This window comes from Glossina fuscipes, unplaced genomic scaffold (genome assembly GCF_014805625.2).
Source record: "Glossina fuscipes isolate IAEA_lab_2018 unplaced genomic scaffold, Yale_Gfus_2 2, whole genome shotgun sequence".
NCBI classification, from domain to species: Eukaryota; Metazoa; Arthropoda; class Insecta; order Diptera; family Glossinidae; genus Glossina; species Glossina fuscipes.
This window is the reverse complement of record NW_023998416.1, coordinates 4750949-4772278: the sequence shown is the minus strand read 5'-3', so window position 1 is coordinate 4772278 and position 21330 is coordinate 4750949. Positions and strand designations below refer to the sequence as shown.

General features: G+C 33.8%; 1 protein-coding gene across 2 annotated transcripts; it reads left to right on the top strand.

Moving 5' to 3' along the window:
- Positions 1-836: 836 nt before the first annotated feature.
- On the top strand, positions 837-21071 carry LOC119633183 (embryonic polarity protein dorsal). 2 transcript variants are annotated; one of them, XM_038026558.1, is made up of 6 exons: positions 837-978; positions 1841-1934; positions 17442-17842; positions 17912-18090; positions 18155-18549; positions 18623-21071. In XM_038026558.1, exons 3-6 carry the CDS (start codon positions 17526-17528, stop codon positions 20576-20578), a joined length of 2847 nt encoding a protein of 948 aa, XP_037882486.1. In that variant the 5' UTR covers positions 837-978; positions 1841-1934; positions 17442-17525; the 3' UTR covers positions 20579-21071. The 2 variants fall into 2 exon arrangements, with proteins under 2 accessions (XP_037882486.1, XP_037882485.1); XM_038026557.1 differs by lacking the exons at positions 837-978; positions 1841-1934 and adding an exon at positions 12973-13175.
- The last annotated feature ends 259 nt before the right edge of the window (positions 21072-21330 follow it).

Genomic DNA, 21330 nt, shown 5'->3' with positions numbered 1-21330 from the left:
CTTGTAAAATCGTCTAGCAAGCACGCTGTACTTAAATATTTCCTATATAAACTAGACGCGTTTACAGCTGGAAAGCGTATACCTTAATAGAAGTATCATAAACCCCCTACTGCCGCAAATAGAAGGGCGTTAAAACAATTCATAAAAAATGTAGTAATCTTCACTATCTTCGGACTGTGCTCTCCGAGTTCATAAGTTGGTTAAATCAGCTTCTCCAGGAGACTTGTAATCTATGAAAAATGAAAAGTAAGGGAAGTGCTTGATTAGATCAAAAATGCGCTAAGGTTTTCCTCATAGGCAGGCAGGAGAGAAATATAAAATTGAAGATGACTTCTGAATAACAGAGAAAAAGTATCACATGTATTTCACATCCGTCAGAACCTTCTGCACAGTTGTTTATAAGTATGAGTATCATGAGTATCGAATATTTGCTCAAAATCAAATTATCGCCAACATTTATTTGACTCTTTTAACATCTCCTGGAAAATGGTTTAGTTTAACAAAATACACTCAAATTAACGTTTTTTTTTTTTTTTTTTTTTTATTAGCACATTTACATACATATGCGCGTGCAGGTACATTAATACACAGTTTACTTGTTATCCAGTTGTGCAGTCTTTCTTTCTTATGCTCCGTAATATGCTTTACCAGAAGAGAGCAGGAATTTACTTCGTTTATTGATTGATCAATGAAGAGCATTCAAATAACGACACGAATGTGGTGAATAAGTTTCTTTACTATGAGTTTTAAATTCGTTTCTTTTATGAATATCTTTATTCGCATTTTAGCTTTCGTAGAGATCGTAGAGATCGTAGAGATGTGTTTGCGTGCGCGATATTGTTGGAGCGAGTGTTTTGTTTTGTTTTTTTTTTCTTTTCTTGCATACATGTTTGTTTGAGTGAGAATAATTATTTTGTAAATCTTGAGAAACTATTATTCATATAGTAACGGTATTCTACATAAGCCACATACTTACATGTAAGAAAGAGCGTTAGTTTGATAGCGTTTGAAGTGATGTGAAATTTTATAAAAAAAAAAATAAATAAATAAAATGCGAAAACCAGATTGAAAATATAAAAATAATAATAATGAAAAAAATAATAATTGAAATAATTGATGTGTCTTTCTAATAACGTTTGCGTACAACCTTAGTTATTGTGTCTTAATCCTAAAGAGCTAATTATATTGATGATGGACGATCGCTTCGAAAGTTTTCACGTTGCATATATAAAAACCCGGGATTTTCCGAAAACGTCATTCATGTAATATTTTTTTTGTTGTTTTTTTTGTTATCGGATCTGTCAGTTGTGTTTGTAAATAAATAAAATAGCATTGTGTACATATTTGTTTTGTTTGTATGAAAAGAGAGAGAGATAACTGATGTTGGTCAATGCAAAATCTAAAATAATAAATTCGCGGCAAAAGAAAGAACTAGCCAGCTAAACCGGTTCATATATAAATAATTAAATTTAGTAGCTGTCAGTGTGTTTAATTTTATTGCGGTCTGCATCAAGTAATATCGATTATTATAAAATATACGTATAATGTGTGTATTGATAATCAAGTGTATACATTGTGTGTTGCTGTTGTTGTTATTGTTGTTGTTGTTGATTCTCTTTTCTCATTGAAAATACGTTAAAATTTTCACTCTCTCTCTCTCTCTCTCTCTCGCTTTGCGGCTCTGTCCCGATAAGTCCGTTTACTCTATTACCACAATTGTAATCAAGCAACCAGTTACATGCATGCACAAATATTCACACATGCATAAATATGAATTGATTTAACTAAAAGTATTATTATTATTATTTTATTATTTTTTTTTTTTTTTTACTTTTCTGAGAATTTTACCAATAATATCGTGTATAACTAAATGCATGCACTTGAATGTGGAAAAACCTTGCAAATCGGTGCGAACAACAATTTCTAAATATCTGGTGAGTTGTGAGATTCTACTCTATTGATTACGCATTTAGTTAAAATGAAAATAGGATTTACAGTTAATTAATGCAGGTTTATGTTATATCTTTTACTACATAGTTATTTATGAAATAACTATAATGTTTCAATAAAAATAATTAACATTTTCTTTTTCTCTTTCTCTCTTTCCATCTCTTTATTATGCATACAAAAGTTTAATAAATTTAAGCCGGCAAAGCTTGTTATTTCTTTATATATATTTTTTTTGAAATGCATAACGTTTGACTACTTAAACAACCTCTACGGATGTAAATATGATTAAAGACAAATTTCACACCAATCCATGTTACATACATTTTGTTTGATCTTCGAATTGTAAACATTTCAATGTTATATAACTAGAAGTTAGCCGTAATACGTAACAGCTGATTTTTATTCCCACTATCTAATGTTGAAAGTATGCAAAGTGAATCATTGCGATTGTTACTCAAATAAAGGATAACGCAAATAACGATATTGAACGTTGCACTTTGGCAAATTACTTCAATAAGACGCGTGTTAAGTTTTCGGATATTTTTGGATATCGCAACATAAAGTTCTTCTGTTCTTCTATTTGCATAAAAAAAATAAATAAATGCTTTTATAAGAGTGTAGAGATAAATATGAATGTAACGAGCAAAGACACCTACCATCTCCCTTAACAGAGCCTCTAAGTAAATAGCATAACAGAGCTCTGTTAATTAGTTAGTTAGGATTAGGTTACACTTGGGGATTCACGTCATGTAGGTTAATATATGAGTGAGTCGCGGTAGGATCCCAAATTTAGGTGTTTTTCCATAGCTATTTTTCTGCTAAATATTCTGATGACTTATAGCTAGAAGCAATAACGGAAGTGAATAATTATGTGCAGCAGCAATGAGAACCGAAAGCAAAGTACCGACAAACCAAGCAAGCATATTATTGAAAAGGAATTTTGGTCGGGGTTTAATGAAAAGCAACCGCTCTTAGATCCGGCTGTTCGCTTCGCTTATGCGTATTAAAGCCAGTCAAAGTTTTCAGAGGTTATGCGAAGTATTCGACCTATCGTAACATAACTGGGTCGAAGAGATGATTTAAGATTATTTGTTTCGGAATTGCCATTACTTGCATGGTTAAGACCACCATTATCGTTTTTTTTTTTTTTTCATAATTGTTTTTAACACAACACCTTAATTAAGACGGCGTGGCGTGTATTACCAAAAATGGGGTCCTTAAAAATCCCCTTATATTCGCTAGAAGAATTTATAGAAGTTATATATTATATCCTACGAACCGAACACCCTACCACACAAAATAAATACTGAGTAACGGGATGCCATGGACAACGAGTTAAAGGAAAAAGTGATGATATGATAAAACGCGAGATGTTTCCCAGAAGTCGTTAACCATGCGTGGGCATAAACCTATCAATTTTTGATCACTGCATTCCTTCACTTGTATTTCGTTGCCATAAGATATTGACAAAATTAGAATGGAAATGGTGTTCGTGCCAGAGCAAAGAATTTATATAAAAAAGTGTATTTGTTCTTACTGGCGAATCGTGTTATATCATAATCGGGTAAAAAAAGGTCGTTTGAAAAAGAATTCTGGTGAACAGCATTTCCTTGGGAAATGAGAAAAAAGTGTGAGGATTAAATCAATTTTTAATTTGGCATAAATGTTTAATAGAACTGATGTCTTGAGATTAATTATACAATTTTTAAATATTTTTCTTTTAGGCTTTGTGAAGCGAATTCTGTCTACTTTATCTTTGATCTGTCAGCAAATATTAGGAAAATTTATATACATTTGACCGAGTTTTTTAAACATTTTAAATTTCTTGTTTACAACTTTTATATAGAAGTTAAGTAGTTATATGCTGGGACAAGAAATTATTTGATTTGATTTTGATTATGCAAAGAGTGGTTTGTAATTTATATGTAGCAATATCCTGCCGAAACCAGTCTTCACTTTTTGCGCAGTTAGCAGTCTTATGAGTTGCAACCGCAGGTTCACATTTTTACAAAAAGATAATACATTTGTAATGAAAATTTTTTCTAGGTTTTCGTATTCTATTCAGTACTGAAGGATTTATGAAAAAGGAAGAAAGCCGTTAACAGCCTTGAGACGAATAATCGAAACTCAACTTTAAAATTGTGTATAAATGTCTTCTACATAATATGACAAAAATTAATCACTTTCGATATAGCGCAGACGCTCGCTGTGATCCTATCTAGACACAAAAATTTGTGTTTGGAAAAGAGAATCTTTACAATAAAGGCGGCTTCACAACAATCCTCAGGGAAATTCTCCTTTTCTTAAGCGATCTGATGAAATATAATTTCTAAAGCTTTACCAAATTTAGACTAGTAGTAAAAACGTTAGGACTTCGTATAATTTTCAATGCCGCCTTAACCTTTTGATTGTACAGTTCATAATCCAAAAAAAATTTCCAGATTTTCATTTAACTCAATGGAAACATTTTTTCATTTTATACACGTGAAGTTGTATTATCACATCCTATGCCACTTGTGCGACACCCAGAAGGACGTAAGATAGATCCATCTTTTATTATACTGATCAATTCAGAAAGTGATTCTGAATCGTGCTTATCTGTCAGTCTCTCTCTGTCCATGTATTTTTTGTCCAACCTAAAAGCGGCAATTTTCAAAATATTTTGATGAAATCTAATACATTTACGTATTTGGCCGAATGACGAGCGGTATTGAAAATGGTTCAGATCTTTCTATTGCACACCGTATATAAGACTTCATTTTAATAAGTTGTTATAATAAAAAATACTGCAATTTTTAGAATTTCTCGACAAAAATCCCTTAGTTATAGTATTTCGGCATTTTGAATTGGTGTAAAAACTTTGGATCGGATGGGGTAATTTTTCGAACTTCTTGTCTTCTTGATTATACAATCGTCCCTACGGAAAATGAATTTTTGTATGGTGAAAAGGCATAATTTTCAATATCTCTAGATGAAAATTAATTCATAATAAGCCCTTAAATGGCAGAAATGGGCAATTTTTAATATTTTATGATGAAAATTGGTTGGTAAAAGTAATTTGATATAGAATTTGGACCCAATAAATTCTTTAGTTAGACCTAACAACTTAAAGGGCCTATCATAAAAAGCACACGCAAGTATGGCGACGAAGTCCACCTTGTAGTTTTTTTATAATGGAAGAAAGTGAAAATTACTAAAATCGATGACAAGCAAAGTGCATCCTCCAATATGGGGGCTTCCGCGAAAATTATGGCTTCACATAAAAATAATGTATAATTTTTAATATGTTATCATGAAAGTGAACGTTAAGCAAAGTTATGCAGGGTATATAGAAGTCTAGTTCGAAGTTTAGCCAAAGATATAAATTCTTAACTTATTAATAAAGGCTTCTAAGTACCAGCATCATCGAAGGCTATCGGCTTCATTGCCCGAAAACTGTACCGTCCTTGAGGTTTGAACCCACGATCAATGAGTTGTTTTTCGAGATCCTTTGCTTATTTCGTCAGTCAGGCGGATCACGACGGTGTAACTCATAAAGAATGTTAAAAGTACAATCAGCTACCGACGGCTTTTACAAAGAATCAATTTTTCTTTATTTGGTCTTTGCTGAACCACCTGTACTACACAGTATAGGCCACAAATTTTGCATTTACATTATCAAATCAAGCACTTTTGAAAATATGACTCGAAATCTAGCAAGAGATGCAGAATTTTTTTGGTATATTGATTTAAAACTAAGAAATTTGTATTTAGTGCAAAAGTACATTAAGTTTGAGCATATGTAAGCAACACCCACAGTAATTGAAGATAGACCACACTTTTATTACAGAATCACGGTATGCGCCGATGGCAACTTATCTGTATGTGTTTATTTGTGTTGTGTGGAAGGATACCGTTGAAAATGGTTCGGATTGGACCATTTCCCTCGGCCTTGGCCCACTACAAGGTGTTTAATTGTGTTGCTTTCGAAGAGTGTCATTGCCGGTCATTAAGAAATCTTATTTTGAACGTTTTTTTTTTTTTTTAAATAGTAAGACAATGCAATGAAAATTGAAGCCCGAAATGAATTGTTTCAAATGTCCGCAACTATGTCTACAGAATTACTTTTGAGCTGTTGAACGATTCGATATGAAATTTCCACTACTTAAGCATTGAATTTTCTATGGACTTTGCTCTCCTTATTGGTCTCGCATGTCGCTACTTAATAGACTCAACCTATCAAGCCGAGTGTGGATACATTCAATCCCTGCGGACTATAAATTATCGTTTGATGGTGTAGTTGTGGGTCAAAGAAATCCTCTTTTCACACACAACGTAACTTCAATATTGGCGTTATTGCATGATGATAGTGTTCGTCAAGTGGCAGAGGCGGAAAAGATAAGTGTCCTGCACTTAATATATATCTATTACATGAAAATTTTTGTACATGTATGCAGTCTGCACAATATTATAAAAGCTTGTTGTGAAAGCTGTGCAGAGAGTATAAGGAATTATTTGTGAACACGTTGCAATGGTAAATGTTCACGCCAGTACAAAATTATTGTTTAAACGATGCGGTTCGGGGTACTTCAAAATGATATGGTATTGAAATAATCATAAATATTTCGTGCGATTTAATCCCGTAATGTACTGAGACTTTTCGAAATTATTAAAATGTAATACAAAATTTATAAATTCTGCGCAGAAAAATTATTTATTGAGAAGTGAAAGTAATTTTTGAATATTTGCGCCTATTTGTAATGTATATATATGTATGTATTTGTAGTTGTGAATTGCATTAACAGAGATAAGAATAGAATTGCGGTTACAAGAAAGAAACTTTCAAACAAATGTGATTAATGGTGGCTTTGTTTAAAAATGAATATGACATTAAAGGCTTCGTATAAGAGCGAAAGCATTTGATGCGAGTAAAAATTATCGAAACATTCGAATATTCGTATCATTTTTTATCAACGGATCCCTAAGATCAACGGAAAGCAGGAGAGAAGGAGTTACGGGTGGGAAAGTTTATAAAAGAAAAAACTTTCACTTTTACTTCTTACGTAGCAGTAATCGGTCACCTAGAAAAAAAAAGACAAGTAAACAATCTATAGTGGACAACAGCCCACCATTGAGTACCCTACACCTTCTTTAGTCATTGATTTTTTTAATTGACTCACAACGCTTTCCTCAAAGACATAAGCTCATCTATGAAATATGAATCCATGTAATGATGAACTCAAATATCAGTCATGCAGATATGATTTGATATATGAGATTCGCGTAAATCTTATGCAACATTCTCAGCGATTCGACAGATGGTATTTCATTAAAAAAAAAACTAATTTGTATAATTAGACCATTTGTGATATAGATTCTATTAAGTTTGTGCAGATGTACGTAACACCCGGAAGGACTCAACAACGACCCGCTTCTTATTACAACTATCGATTAAGAATAATTTTCTGAATCTGTTTACGCCTATCCGATCTGTCTGATGTTTGCCAACCTTTGTATTTAATCTTTAAATACAAACATCAGCTGTCGGAGTTCTCCATAGAGAGAAAGCATTTTTTTGATAAAACCTCGATTCGAACAGACAATTATTGCTTGAAAGCAGAGATAATATAATGAATCAATGTCTGGTAAATACAGCATGGAGGAGATTAAATTTCCCTTTAGAGGTGCTACCTTTTCCTTGACAGAAGACAAAGAGTTGTTGTGTTGAAAAATCAACCTATAATGTCCTATAATGTCGCATATGCCAGTCGTTTTCCCTTTCATGGCTGGCGTAGTTACATTAGTTCTAGTTTTTCAGTGATTGCCTTATTTGATTGCAGCAACTCGTATTGGACTATTCTATGCTATAGTTGAACTTCGACAGTCTTTTCGAAAAATCAATAATCAGTTATTTCTACACACGATCTACTGAATATAAGTTTTACAAAATTATAGTCGCCAAAAGCTAAGTCCCACCACACTACGCTTAATACAATTATTCATATGAGAACTTTTAAAAATAAGATTTGATATCGGAAGACGTCCGATCCAAATCCAGAACTAACAGTTTATCAAAATTGATTGCAGCCTGTAGGTTAAACATAAGAAAATGAGAAAGACAGACGGACGGGCTTGGATCGGTTCAGAATGTTACTCTTTCAAATAATAGAAGATTTCGATTTCAAATTTTATGTAAATTCCTACGAAAGCTAACTAAACATTCCAAGTGAAAGTGATCCCCGTCAAGCAATCAATGAAGCAAGTTTGCCATTATTGAGGTGGTGGGTAAACAAAATTCGCAACAAAGCGAATATAATTCTTTTTTTTTCCTTTTTTTTTTTCAAAAGTTCGTTAAAGGAAAATTTTGAAAAAAATAATACTCTCACATTATCATGATTGTGCTTGTGCTTATAAATATATTTTGCCAAAACAAAATGCAATAAACAAATTTTAGTTTGTCTTTGTTTTTATCGGTTAGATCGTTCATAATGTTATTAATAAGGTAAAGACGAATTGCAATCTGTTTGGGCCGAATCATTCTGATTGCTTTGCTGTGAACCTACATTTTTTTTTTTTTTTTTTTTTTCACTAAAATCTTATTTGTATAAATAATTGTTTTATTGCTTTACTCAATATTCAGCTAAAACTTTCGTGTTTATCGAGTGATTTACAATTGTGTTAGTGAAAGATTCGTATCTTGAATGAATAAAAAAGCTGAAAGCACGAGAATTTCAAACTGAAACTAGAACCAGGAAATAGAGAGAAAAAAACTAAGTAAGAACGATAAATTCGCTTATTAGAAACAGCATCAAAGGATCATCGCATGTATTGCGATCACTAAAAGTGATTTGCTTTAATGGACTGCACTTTTTTGGGACTAGAATTTCAAATATCATAACGGATATCTCTACAAAACAATCTTTCAAGCTTACGGGACTCTCATCGTTGCTTGAATTTTTTGACTATATAGACATCTTAGTTGACTGATCAAGCCCCAATAATTAGGCTACTTGGAGAAATTTGCTTAAGAGTGTACTTTCATTTACGATAAAGGGAATTTTAACATCTGTTAGGCAAGAATATCCCTGAAGAGCCTTAAGCTTAAACCCATATATATACCTATATATCATTCTGTTTTTGTATAGTTTTCTTTTAGTCACGATCCCGAAAAACAAATTCAATGTTTCTTTTATACGATTTCTTTCAGTTTAGCACGATTGGAAACATTTTTTGAGCTTAAAACAGCAAGAACCTAGCCTTGACTAATGAAGCGCAGACGGCATTGCTGGCAGCAAAGCAAGTTAAAATCTTCCACTCAGCCGATCTTTAGATACACTACGCCACGTTATCCAGCCAAAGTTAAAAATTTAGTTTACATTTTCAATTTTATAAGATGAAAACTAAGTAAAAGTGTTATAGGCGGAACAAGCTGACCCCCACACAACATTAGCTAAACCAATTATTTACTTCTTTTCTCAATAAAATGGCACATCATATGTTATATGAAGGGAAGTATGCAGGGGAGCTTTTATATGAGAAGGAGTAAAAAATACATATTTTTCCACACAAACATGGAAACATTAGAATTTTACCCGAATTGCTGTTACAGAGCATTTAGCATCTGAAAGTATTAAAAATTCAATGTCTTTGGCAATATAAGGGCCGCCTTTTCGTAGAAGCGGTTACATGGGAAGAGATTCAGAAAATTTTAAAATTGCAAATTTTTTTTTTCGTATATAAAAATCTTTTCAAAATAACATATCACATCGGAGGTGGTCTTAAAAATTTTGCGATCCAATTCCATTTCAACAGTGTTTGTCCTCAGATCAAATTTCGTGAAAATAGCTCGAAAAGTACGAAATGTAGGTTTAATACCCACGGGCACGGTATCAGACGGCTAACAAGTAAACTATTATACCTGGCAATGCTTGACAATGAACGAAGTGTTTGTGGCCGCACTAGTATATTAAAGAATAAGTATTCGCTGACTCATGATCAAAGAAGTAAATACAAGTTAGTCTTAATGAAGTGTCAATACAAACACAATACAAATCTAAATCGATTCAGATAATGAGTCTTATCATGTCGGTATAATAAAAGGTGAGGGTATCTTAAGTCGTTGCCTGTGCAACACGCATCTAAGCAAAATACCCTAATATACCCTCACACACTATCACAAATAGTACACGGTGCAGTACTAATAACTTGTGCAAATTTTTAATGGAATGCGACGCATAAACATTTTGCTAAAGAATTTATAATTTTTGCATGATTCACATATCATTTGATGGGGAGAATTATATCAACCAATATGTACAGGATTTATGTGTGTATGTAGAACGGTACTGAAATATGCAGGTATAAATAAAATTGCCTTTAAATGTAACAAATATTTTATGATCCCACAGAGGGCACCTGCACGTTAGATATTTAGGAAGAAACATAAGACCGTTACGGTCAAGGAATTCTTACACCTAAGCAATTAACGCAAAAAAAAAGTAGAAAAACAATTGCTACGAGAACTTTAGTTTGTTTCTTGAAAGGCTACCTTCCGATCGTGTTTTTTTTTTTCTTTTAACAGCTAGCATTAAAATCGAAGCAGATAGTAAACGATATTAAGCTTTTTTCCTCCTCACAGTTTGAAAACATATCATCATTATATGCGGTCGTGTAAAGTTCTAAATCGTTCTATTATTTGAGCTTACAAAAGTGATTTAGAGCGACTATCCAAAAGAGGATTTAAAGAATACACAGCCTCTTAAATGATCGTTTTTTTTTTTTTTTTTTTTATTATTATTATTATCGTTCTGGACTTTATTCATATGCAAAAAAAAAAAGAAAAAAAATCATTTTTATTTTAATAATTCTTAGAAATTTTTTCACAATTTTTGGCAAATATTCAAAAAACATGTGCAGTGCAAATATTAATTTTTTATGTTTTTACATCTATTCATATACACAAAAATGAATATGTTTATTTACTCATTAAAATCTTTTAAATACATTACAAATTTCTTGACAGGCCGGACTTTTGTTCGTAGATGAAATCTGCTTCGAACGCTGCTATGTCCGCGAATCGATTGAATTAGTTGTTATTCTTGTTATTATTATTATTAAACGATCAGGGGATGTCCCCTATACATGTAGGAACGGTGACGGTCAGCAAACGTACTAGATAGAGGAGGCGGGAATGAGATATATAGGATGCGAAAAGTTTCATGCAAATACTTTTATTTTTTATAGATTTTTGCTTTAACTTTTAATTGCTTTCCTCGAGGAAAATGGAAAACTGAATGATTTCAGTTAAACTTTTTGACGCTTCAACAAGATCTGGGTTTGATGCCAGGCCAGTAGTGTAGAGAGCAAAAGAGATCTTAGAAGATCATTTTAAATATGCGTTCACCGGTATACGTGCAGGACGCGACTCATCTTTATAACCACTCTTATTAATCTTCTGGAAAGCTCGATAGAGACTATTGTTTCATTTGCAATCACTAAATACAAGAGCGATTTTCCTACGCACAACATATGTATGCAATCGAGATATATTGAGCCAATAGGACTGATACAGAAGCAACTGTGGCTCCTCTCCCTCAGAAACTTGGGTTGAGATTCGTTAGCCTGTTTCGGTTGTTACTTTTAGCTCTATTTTCATCAGAAAAACGTATGGTTTCTCTAGATGTTTGCTGCTTAGCGAAGTTAATAAATGGTATCATTGACACTGTCTGGCTTTATTAAATGTATTCCTAATCACTCACTCTTCCAGAAACTTTATTTTCATAAAATACAGCCGCAAGGGTAGACAGGCAAGTAAGAAGAGAGCTCAAATATCGTAGAGTTTATTTTGATCGCAAGTGTTGTAAGTGATCAGCCGGTGAAGGCATAACGCTCACCGATTGATCAATTGGACCGTTACTTTCCTTTCTCTTTCTTCATTTCTTTCTGACAGTTAGCGTGTTACGCGAATGAGTGAGTTGTTTACTTTATAAAAAAGCAGGCCAACGTAGATGTAACCATGAGCTTCAACAACTTCCATGGATCCTTTGAAAAAATCTAAACTCTAATGTCCACGTCTTTCTTACGTCATATCTAGAATAATTTTAAAAGCTTCGCATTATGCTTCAATTAAACTAAATATGTTAACTACTATCGTTGGTAAAGCTTTTGCAAGTTCACACCAGCTTAGAGGCGCATTCCTAGGTCGAATCTACATTAGCTATATTAGGGTGTGAATCTTTGTGCTAGAGGTCTACATGGATTTCCTTCACTTGCTAATTTTATTGAATTTTATTCTTTTTATTCTAAGGTGAAAATCCGCGAAACATTTGATATCGTAGGTATATCAACATTTGTTATATAAGATACTTCTAATAATAATCGAAAAAACGGTAGCATGTCTTGAAGACAATAATAACAAAAATAATGATGTTTGAGAATTGCACGAAACGTGATTGAATACTAGTGGACAGTGTTCTACAGAGTCAGCAGACTCGCACAAAAAGTACCTTTTTTTAGCTATCCACTCTGTATGGAATGGAATGGAATTTATATTGCACTGGTACCGATTCTGTGTCACTTTGCGTAAAAAGTTAAGAAAGAAGCGTAAGTTTAGCTTCTAAGTAAAGAGAGTTGAACAGCGACCCGAAAGACGAACTATATGCAAAGTTAAACCGTTTCACAATCTTGTTTTAGTCAAGAACGTAGCCCATAAGGATTCACTAGATAAAGAAACAACTTCTCATCTTCTATTGAGTAAATTAATTTTTCGAAATATTTTGAAACGGACGGTGAAAACGGATAGAGCGAAAAAAGCTTAAGATGCCATCATCAATCAGTGTTTATGACGCTGGTTCGAAATCGAAAATTTTCATTTGAAAACTTTTCATGCACTCATATGCTTTGCATAAAAAAGCTATTGAGAAGGAAATTTTTCAAAGCTTTTTATTAGTTTCGTGGCTAAAGAATTCAATAACGGATGTCGCCTATGAGCTTACACAGTCAATATATATTTTTTGAACACTTTTAACTACAAAAAAAAAAAAAAAAAAAAATAACGATCCACACTACATATATTTATTATGTATTATTGAGAAATATTAAAAGTACATTCGCTATAAAGATTAATATACGAATGCAGTGTAAAAGTGAAAAAGACTCAAGTTTGTGGAATTTTTTTTTTCATTATTCAGTGATAATAGTTATTGGTGCTTGTGCTACTGTCTTTTGAGCTGAAGTGCTTATCGCAGGTGATTAATATTTTCTTTTTTTTTTTTTTTATTATTATTATTATAATAATAATAATCGTGTGAAAAAGTTATATCCGACAATGTTCATCTTGTTTTTTTTTTTTTTTTTTTGTTTCCTTTCAAAGTTAGTTAAGGAACAAAATTCTAATGAAAGTGATTGTATATGTGTGCAGAATACACAATAGATCGCACACTATCACTTGATAATAGTTTTATAAATATTTTTGGCTTATTTCCAATCCAAAGCAAATAAAATAATAAATTTAAATTAAATCCAATTAATGACGTCAGTTTCAATTGTTTAAACGAAACGAATGTAATGCATGGATAGGTTAATGCGACTTTGATTGATTGAACTTAATTGATTAAATAGAAATAGGCATTTTAAAATTTAACAAGTTTATTGGGACATTATAGTATTTTCGGAAACGCAAATGGGTGCTCTTCTCTTCGAGGGTTAAGGCAAACTACTTAACTCATACAATGTTGTTGGTAAGAGAAATTAAGCCATTAAAATATTTTATAAAATAAGTTGGCGCGAGAAACTGCAGGGGAAGAGGAGTAAAGAGCAAATAAAGAACAAAATCGTTGCACCTCCTTTTAATGGGAGATAAACGTGAGAACAATGGTGATCGTCATCATAGGAATGTTCAAACCTATCTGGATTCGTACCGTAGGAAACTTATTCATAATGAACGACTGTAGAAGCTGCCAAGACCCGAAAGGTTTGCTTTCAATCAACTAATCGCCCATCTACTCTATGTCTGTTCTCCTCCGCCAATTAGAAACGAAGACTTTTTACATATTAGCACATGGAAAGATTCTTTTGAAAACATTGACGAATGTGTATGAGCAACCTTACCTTTAAAACTGTCCTTATTTAGAGAATGAATCGCTGGACAACAAGATTTTGTAAGGCTTAGAGGGACAACTGCTTCTATCTTTATCTAATTTACAATCTATTCAGCACTTGCGTTGACAGAACGAAGCGACTTGTTGGTATTACTTCATGCCATCAAGACAAGAAAGCAGACGTCGTTTATTCGCTTATAAACATCCGAGATGAGCAAAAATACCAGTCAGTAATTTGTAGTAAATATTTAACTGCGCCTCTTATGTATTTAGCACGAATCTGAAGAAGAGTTCAATTGTAGGCAAATATGTTTTTAAGCTATTTCCTCTCTTTGCAACATTATTAATTAAACCATTCCCTTAGACTTTCTGCAGTAGAAAAGCGAGGTTATGGTACCTCAGAGATGTGTCTATGGATATTCCAATATTGAAATAATTCACTCCCAGGAAGAAATGCAAGCAACTTAAAGGGTTCCTCCCAGTTCTTATTAAGACTTTGTCGACCATGCCATTAATTTCATTGTTAAAACACAATAAAATTCGTGTGCGCGGGTTTATGAACGTTTTTTATTTGCTACATTTGTTCATATTGTTGAGTTAGTTAGGACTCGAGCTATTTCCCGCTCAAAATTTCTATCTAATAACATCAAAGGCTGACTTATTGCCCTTTTCCAAATATCTGACCGAATGCCACGATATATGATAAGAGACTTCAATTGTCTTCAAATGTTGTCTTCTTTTTAAACTTGTGCATGACGTGAGCAACGAAGGGAAAGCTTTTTCTTGGCGCTCATTGCTAAACAAAAGATATTCATGATCAACGTAGGCTTGTCAAACATTCTTCGGTTTACTCATGTATTTGTTTATCAATCAAGAACTCGCAAAAGTGTAGAGTAGCAAGCTGATGCACTGCAATTACTTTCCTTAACAATTCCTATGGGTAGATGCAAGATATTGTAGCGGATATCGAAAACGAACAATCCACTTTTGCAACAATGAGGTGCCCATAGAACTTGAAAGCATTAGAAAATTTCACCCTTTCATAACACCGAAGTTGGATGAATTCAGTACCAAAAAATTAATAGTTCCTTAATATGCTCTTGATATTAGAGACATGGCATGGCCTTCTAATAAGGCGAAAAAACTTTATTGGACGATAAAAGATGAACTGAAAAATTTCAAAAATGTCCTAGTTGGAGAGATGTGAGCCAAAAGACAAATGTATTATATAAATTGTTCTGAAGCAACTATTTAAACACCTATTTAAACATACATGTATGTATAAGTAATTATAACTTTACAAACGCATCAATTAAGTTGTTTTGTTTATAGTGGAGGCCAGTTGTGGTCCATGCCAAGCAATCGGTTTGGTCGCTTCATTTCTGTTATTTATAAATAATTTTTCGGAGCTGCCGGCGAAAATAGTGTCGCCGCTGTGAATTATGGGAGGTAAAGTTTTCCATTTCTCTTTTAATCGCTACAATTCACGCGTTTGTTTTTGCGCAATTTTTGAACAACAACCAACTGACAATTCTTTGGTTGATTTTCCTTTTTATACTTAGGAAGCTACGAAATCAAATGTGTACTCTTTCTACCGTACCATTCGCGACATTCAGGAATATTCATATACAATATGTATGCTTGTTCCACTATCCCGGCTGCCCACCCTCGTCTATAATATAATCTCATCTAAATTTTATGGGTCGGCATTGTCTAAAAGCCAAAGTATGACGAGAACGGAAAGGTCCCTCGATGGTCTATTTTACTATTATTTATTAAGGTTATTTTTTAGGTTTGTGCAGGATAAGTCAAATTGGGCTGATACTTTTATATTTAATGAACCTCAATTTTTTTTTTTCTTTTGAAAAATAGTTAAGTAATAGATGCGAGACCAAACCTGTTAGAAGCTGCCAATGTTTTCAAATTATACATATTCTTCATTCTTTCTTCTTCACAAGATATTTTTTTTTCAACCTGATCCATCAGTCAGTCAATTAGTCATAATGGACAAGTAAAAGCACTATTAAGGCAGCACTATTAAGGCATCACCACTACTAAATAGCCTACAGGACTGCACAAGCATTCATCTTAGAACTTTTCCAAATAAAGCGTTATATGAGAAGTGGTCGAAAAAGTGGTCCGATCCGCACCACATTCAATAGTCTTCGTCAGTGTAGTAAACTGTAGGTTGAACATAGAAAAACAAGACGTACAGGCGGACATATGGAGCAGACGAGCCTGGGTCAATACAAAAGCTGACTCTGAACCGATCGATTTAATCAAAGATAGAGGTCTATCTCAAGCTCTCCTAGGTGTGGCATACATCCACCCAACCGCAATATGTAGGATAGGGAAGACAAAATATAATAAGCGAATCTTTCGCAGCGACAAAATTCGTAAATAGAAAGTATTATATTAGTGGTGGACCTACTAGTTGACCGGCTGAGCTACGTTAAATATTTATATTAAAATTTGGAACGATATCATCTGCAGATTGTAAATTATTGTTATTGAATATTAAAGAATTTCCATTTATTTATTTATTTAGATTTTTTTCTTGTTTATGGGCAACAAGCAAACATGCCTTATGAATACAAAAATGTATTTGTTAAATTTACAATAAACCCATATTTCGCACATAAATCAAGCATAAGAATGTTTTCAAGTTATAGAATAATAGATACGGACGAATTCAGTCCAACATGACGGCAGTCGTTTTCTTGTTTACAGATCGTTTGGATATTGGGGGCGATATTATATATGAGAATTAATATTTTCATTACTTACTTAACTGTAATATAGGGTTGTAGGTGCCTTTAGTAAAATACAAATTATTAAATGACTCCTCTATCGACTACCAAATATTCTTAGATATTATGAATAAAATGATAGTTTGATAAAATAGCCAACAGATCGACATTTGATTTATGTTAATCGATGTCTGAGAGCTTCGTCGAAGAGAGAAGGATTCCCATATATACACTTGACTGAATTAGCCGTATGTCATATATATTTTCAGTTCAGTATGTTTCAATACTTACCGCAGTGATCAACACACGGAATTTCACAATTTGAACGAATTTTCGGCTTTTGTTCATTTCATTTTTTTTTTTTTAAATCCACACGGTCAAAAAAAAAAAAATAAATAAGCAAAGAAATGTTTGCAGAGAGGATTGTGCGTAGTTGATTGTTGTTTTTGTGGACGACGTAGTCTAACCTATTTATAAACTGAATTATTCATTATTATGTCTCGAGACTTTCGTAGGCTTGTACAACAAAAGAAAACGAAAAGAAGAAAATTGTGTCATCAATATAATCCCAATAATTTAGTTTTCGATTGTTGTATCAATTTTTTTGTTATAAAATTTTCAAAATTTCTTTAACTGATTCGCTGCATTTTATTCTCAATTTCAGTTATTTTAACGTAGATGAGAAAAATCCTTAAAAAATTTTATATTAAGTAGCTGAGCTATAAAAGAAAAGAAAAGAGATACAGTAATGGATCACACGCAGCAACACAATGTTGGTTATGATAGTACACAGCAGCAGCAACAACAACAACAGCCAAAGCCGTCATTGCCAAATTCAAATACCAGTAGAAATGTACGCAAGCCTAAGCCATACGTGAAAATTGTTGAGCAGCCAGCAAGTAAAGCTTTAAGATTCCGTTATGAATGTGAAGGACGCTCCGCTGGCTCAATTCCTGGTGTCAATTCGACGTCCGAAAATAAGACATATCCAACAATTGAAATTGTCGGTTACAAGGGACGAGCTGTGGTTGTGGTGTCTTGTGTTACCAAAGATGAACCTTATCGGTAAGTTCGGCACCTTGCATCAATATCAAACTAAATTGCATTAATATTCACATCTAAATCTGTTCGCAGACCTCATCCTCATAATTTGGTTGGTAAGGAAGGCTGCAAAAAAGGTGTTTGCACAATAGAAATAAATTCAGAAACTATGCGAACGGTATTCAGTAATTTAGGCATCCAGTGCGTCAAGAAGAAAGATATTGAAGCGGCGTTAAAGGCACGTGAAGAAATACGTGTGGATCCATTCAAAAGTATGCATGTTGAGTGACGATATTTAAAACTATTCTCCTTTACGTTCAATTTATTCTTCGTTAGCTGGATTTCAGCATCGTTTTCAGCCATCCGGTATAGATTTGAATTCGGTAAGATTGTGTTTTCAAGTATTTATGGAAGGAGAGCAGAAGGGTCGTTTTACGCAACCTCTCCCGCCAGTAGTGTCAGAACCCATTTATGATAAGAAAGCCATGTCCGATCTCGTGATATGTCGTCTATGCAGCTGTTCAGCCAGTGTGCTCGGTAATAATCAGATTATATTGCTATGTGAGAAGGTGGCCAAAGAGGATATATCAATACGGTTTTTCGAAGAGAAGGATGAGCAAGTCATTTGGGAGGGATACGGAGATTTTCAACATACCGATGTTCACAAACAAACTGCCATCACATTCAAGACACCACGGTATCACAAATTGGATATAACCGAACCGGCTAAGGTACAATACGATGATTTTCTTTCTACTTGCCCCAAATACAGCCAATAATTTTTTACATATTTTCTATAATCAGGTTTTTATACAATTGAAGCGACCGTCAGATGGAGTTACTAGTGAGGCGCTTCCCTTTCAATATATACCATTAGATTCAGGTAGGCATCGTTTTTGGGATCTTCGTCGGAACTTGAAAAGGAAACCCGACTTAGATATTTTTCAACAAATTCTCAATGTTGATCGTGAGATACAGCAAACTGCTGTTACGAGTAGTGAAATAATCGATCTTAATACACCAACAGGAGAAGAAGAAAAAAATTTTGAAAACAATCTTTTTGATATCGAGACTACACTGACACTGACAAATGACCCAAAGCACGCGGTGACTGAAGATCGTAATTCTTTAGAAATTGATTCAATAATTGAAGAAAAAATACGTGAACTTGAACAACAACAAATAAAGACAGAAACTTCTATAAATCCGTCACGAGAATTTGCAACTAACATAACACAAGATGAAGCGCAAGCTGCTTTTGACGTGAATACCTCCGCAACTGGTGAGATACCTTCATTCACAATTACTGATAAAATAAACGAATGGATGAAATCCAATGAAAACAATCAAAAAGAAACAAATGGCCCATTACCGACCGACAATAATGAAGAAGATAAGACATTGGATGACATTTTAGAACAAGTAGCTGAACTTGATGAGATTTATTCGGATCGTGTAACGCGCCGCGATACTTATAATAACACCCTTTTGAATGAATTAAATGATATGGATACCTGCATAGCCACAGAAGCAAGTAAAAATTTGGTGGATGGCAGCCAAACTGCTATGGAAGTCGATGAAAATTTCGACGACGCCGCCACCTACACTAGCTTACAGATTGCTTTTAAGAATCCTATTACAATACCCATGGATGATTTAATACCAGAAACTATGACAGAGGTAGCTCAGCATTACGACCCAGTCGAAGTTAGAAATTCGCCAGCAACAGACAGTATTCGAATACAGAATGCACAACCATTGCAAGGCCCTCCCAGACCGCCAGCACCAACAAAATTTACATCGCCTTTCATGCACGTAACAGCAGCCGAAGAGGAAAAGGTACCACCTTTGCCGCCTAAACGTCTGCGTAAACAAGATAGCAATGCGGAAAATCGTTCCATAGAAGCCAATATTGGTGATACATCAAATCGTCCCCAGCGTCAAGCCCCGCCACCCATTATTATAATGAAAACACCTGATCAATCGCCACCCACTAAACGTTTGCCACCAAAGCCTGATGCGAATAATTGCAATACTTTGCCGAAACAAAAAAAGCCTGGCTTCTTTTCAAAATTATTTTCAAGGCGGAAAAGCAAATCTGACCTTAGTTCTGCTTCAGATCAAGTAATTTCGAAAACTGGCTCCAAAACGACCACTCCTGCAGACAGCAGAGAATCGAGTTTTGGTAACTTTCATTTGAATGATCCGAATCGGTCGTCTATACGGTCCGCTAAATCTCTGCAGCCGTCCTCATTACCTACCAGTCCACTTGGAAAAACCAATAAGGTCGGTAAACCAGTGGGTCGTAGTGTAAGCAGTGTATCTGGCAAAAGGCCGACTCATCTCAATGCGGATGTCGTACATATACCTCTTAAAGGTGATAGTACGAACAGTTTACCTCAACAAGAAGATTATTCAAAGGCTAGTACACTAACGCTGAGCAATACACTCGACCGTAAAACTGTATCTGCGTTGCAATTGGCTGATATACCGTTATGCGAGGGCAATATGGAATTGGTAGCAATAGCAGATCGACAAAGTTTGCGCAATCTCTGCCAAGGAGAATATAATGTTCAAATCGATCCTGACGTTGATTTAACCGAGGCTGAACACTTTGCCCTTTATACGAGTGTGCCACCGCAGGCGACGGTTAGTGAATTCGATGAGACTTCTGCTTATTACGCTGCTGTAGATGGTGGCGAAATTTTAACACCCGAAGAATTGGCTGAACGTTTAGTGGCTGCAAATCGTATAAATTAATTATACCGCTGACTCATTCTAACCAAAGACAATATCGATCTTAATAGGGAGTCGGATTACTTCCAGATCAATATTAACTCTGTTTTTTTTAGAATGGATACGACGCGTTAATTTGTCAATGTATGCTTTTTGGCATATTTTGATAAAATATTTTGTCTTTTTTTAAAAGTATCACAATGAAAAGTTAAGCCAAAGGAAAAATTCTACGACGGCTGAATTTCATTTAGTTGATATAACGAAAAACAGTTTATATTTTTAATATATTTATAAACTCGTAAAACTCGATAATGTGCATGAAATGCACATTGAATGAAATTATGTAACGTTTTTGGCAATTAAAGTTTATACTTTACAGAATATAATAATCTATAATCCAAACATTGTTAATGAAACATTCATTGTATTATAAGCAAACATATTATTATTTTATATTGTTTTGTAATGTAAAACACATAAGAATGTTGAACCAAAATGCAATCAAAGAATTTGACATTTTTAGATCCTGCGTACTTGAAACGAAAACGTCAAAAAAGCAATGGTGATCCGATTTATACGTTACTCGCCCAGCAACCGAAGTCACAGCATCAACACGATCAGTTAGACGCTCGTAAGTTTATAAAGAAATTTCAACATCTTTGTATTGGTGCTGGACTAACTTTTACTTGTACTATTAGAAAGAATTTTAACTTGTATTTAGTAAATCGTAATTTGTTAATTTGTAAATTATGGTGACGGGTATGAATGCCGTATAA

What these genes read in the sequence shown, in the direction of transcription:
- LOC119633183 (XM_038026558.1), top strand. Translation starts at nt 17,526, where the DNA reads ATGGATCACACGCAGCAACACAATGTTGGTTATGATAGTACACAGCAG. An exon ending in ACCAAAGATGAACCTTATCG is followed by an intron (nt 17,843 to 17,911) that starts GTAAGTTCGGCA and finishes ATCTGTTCGCAG; the next exon opens with ACCTCATCCTCATAATTTGG. An exon ending in ACGTGTGGATCCATTCAAAA is followed by an intron (nt 18,091 to 18,154) that starts GTATGCATGTTG and finishes ATTCTTCGTTAG; the next exon opens with CTGGATTTCAGCATCGTTTT.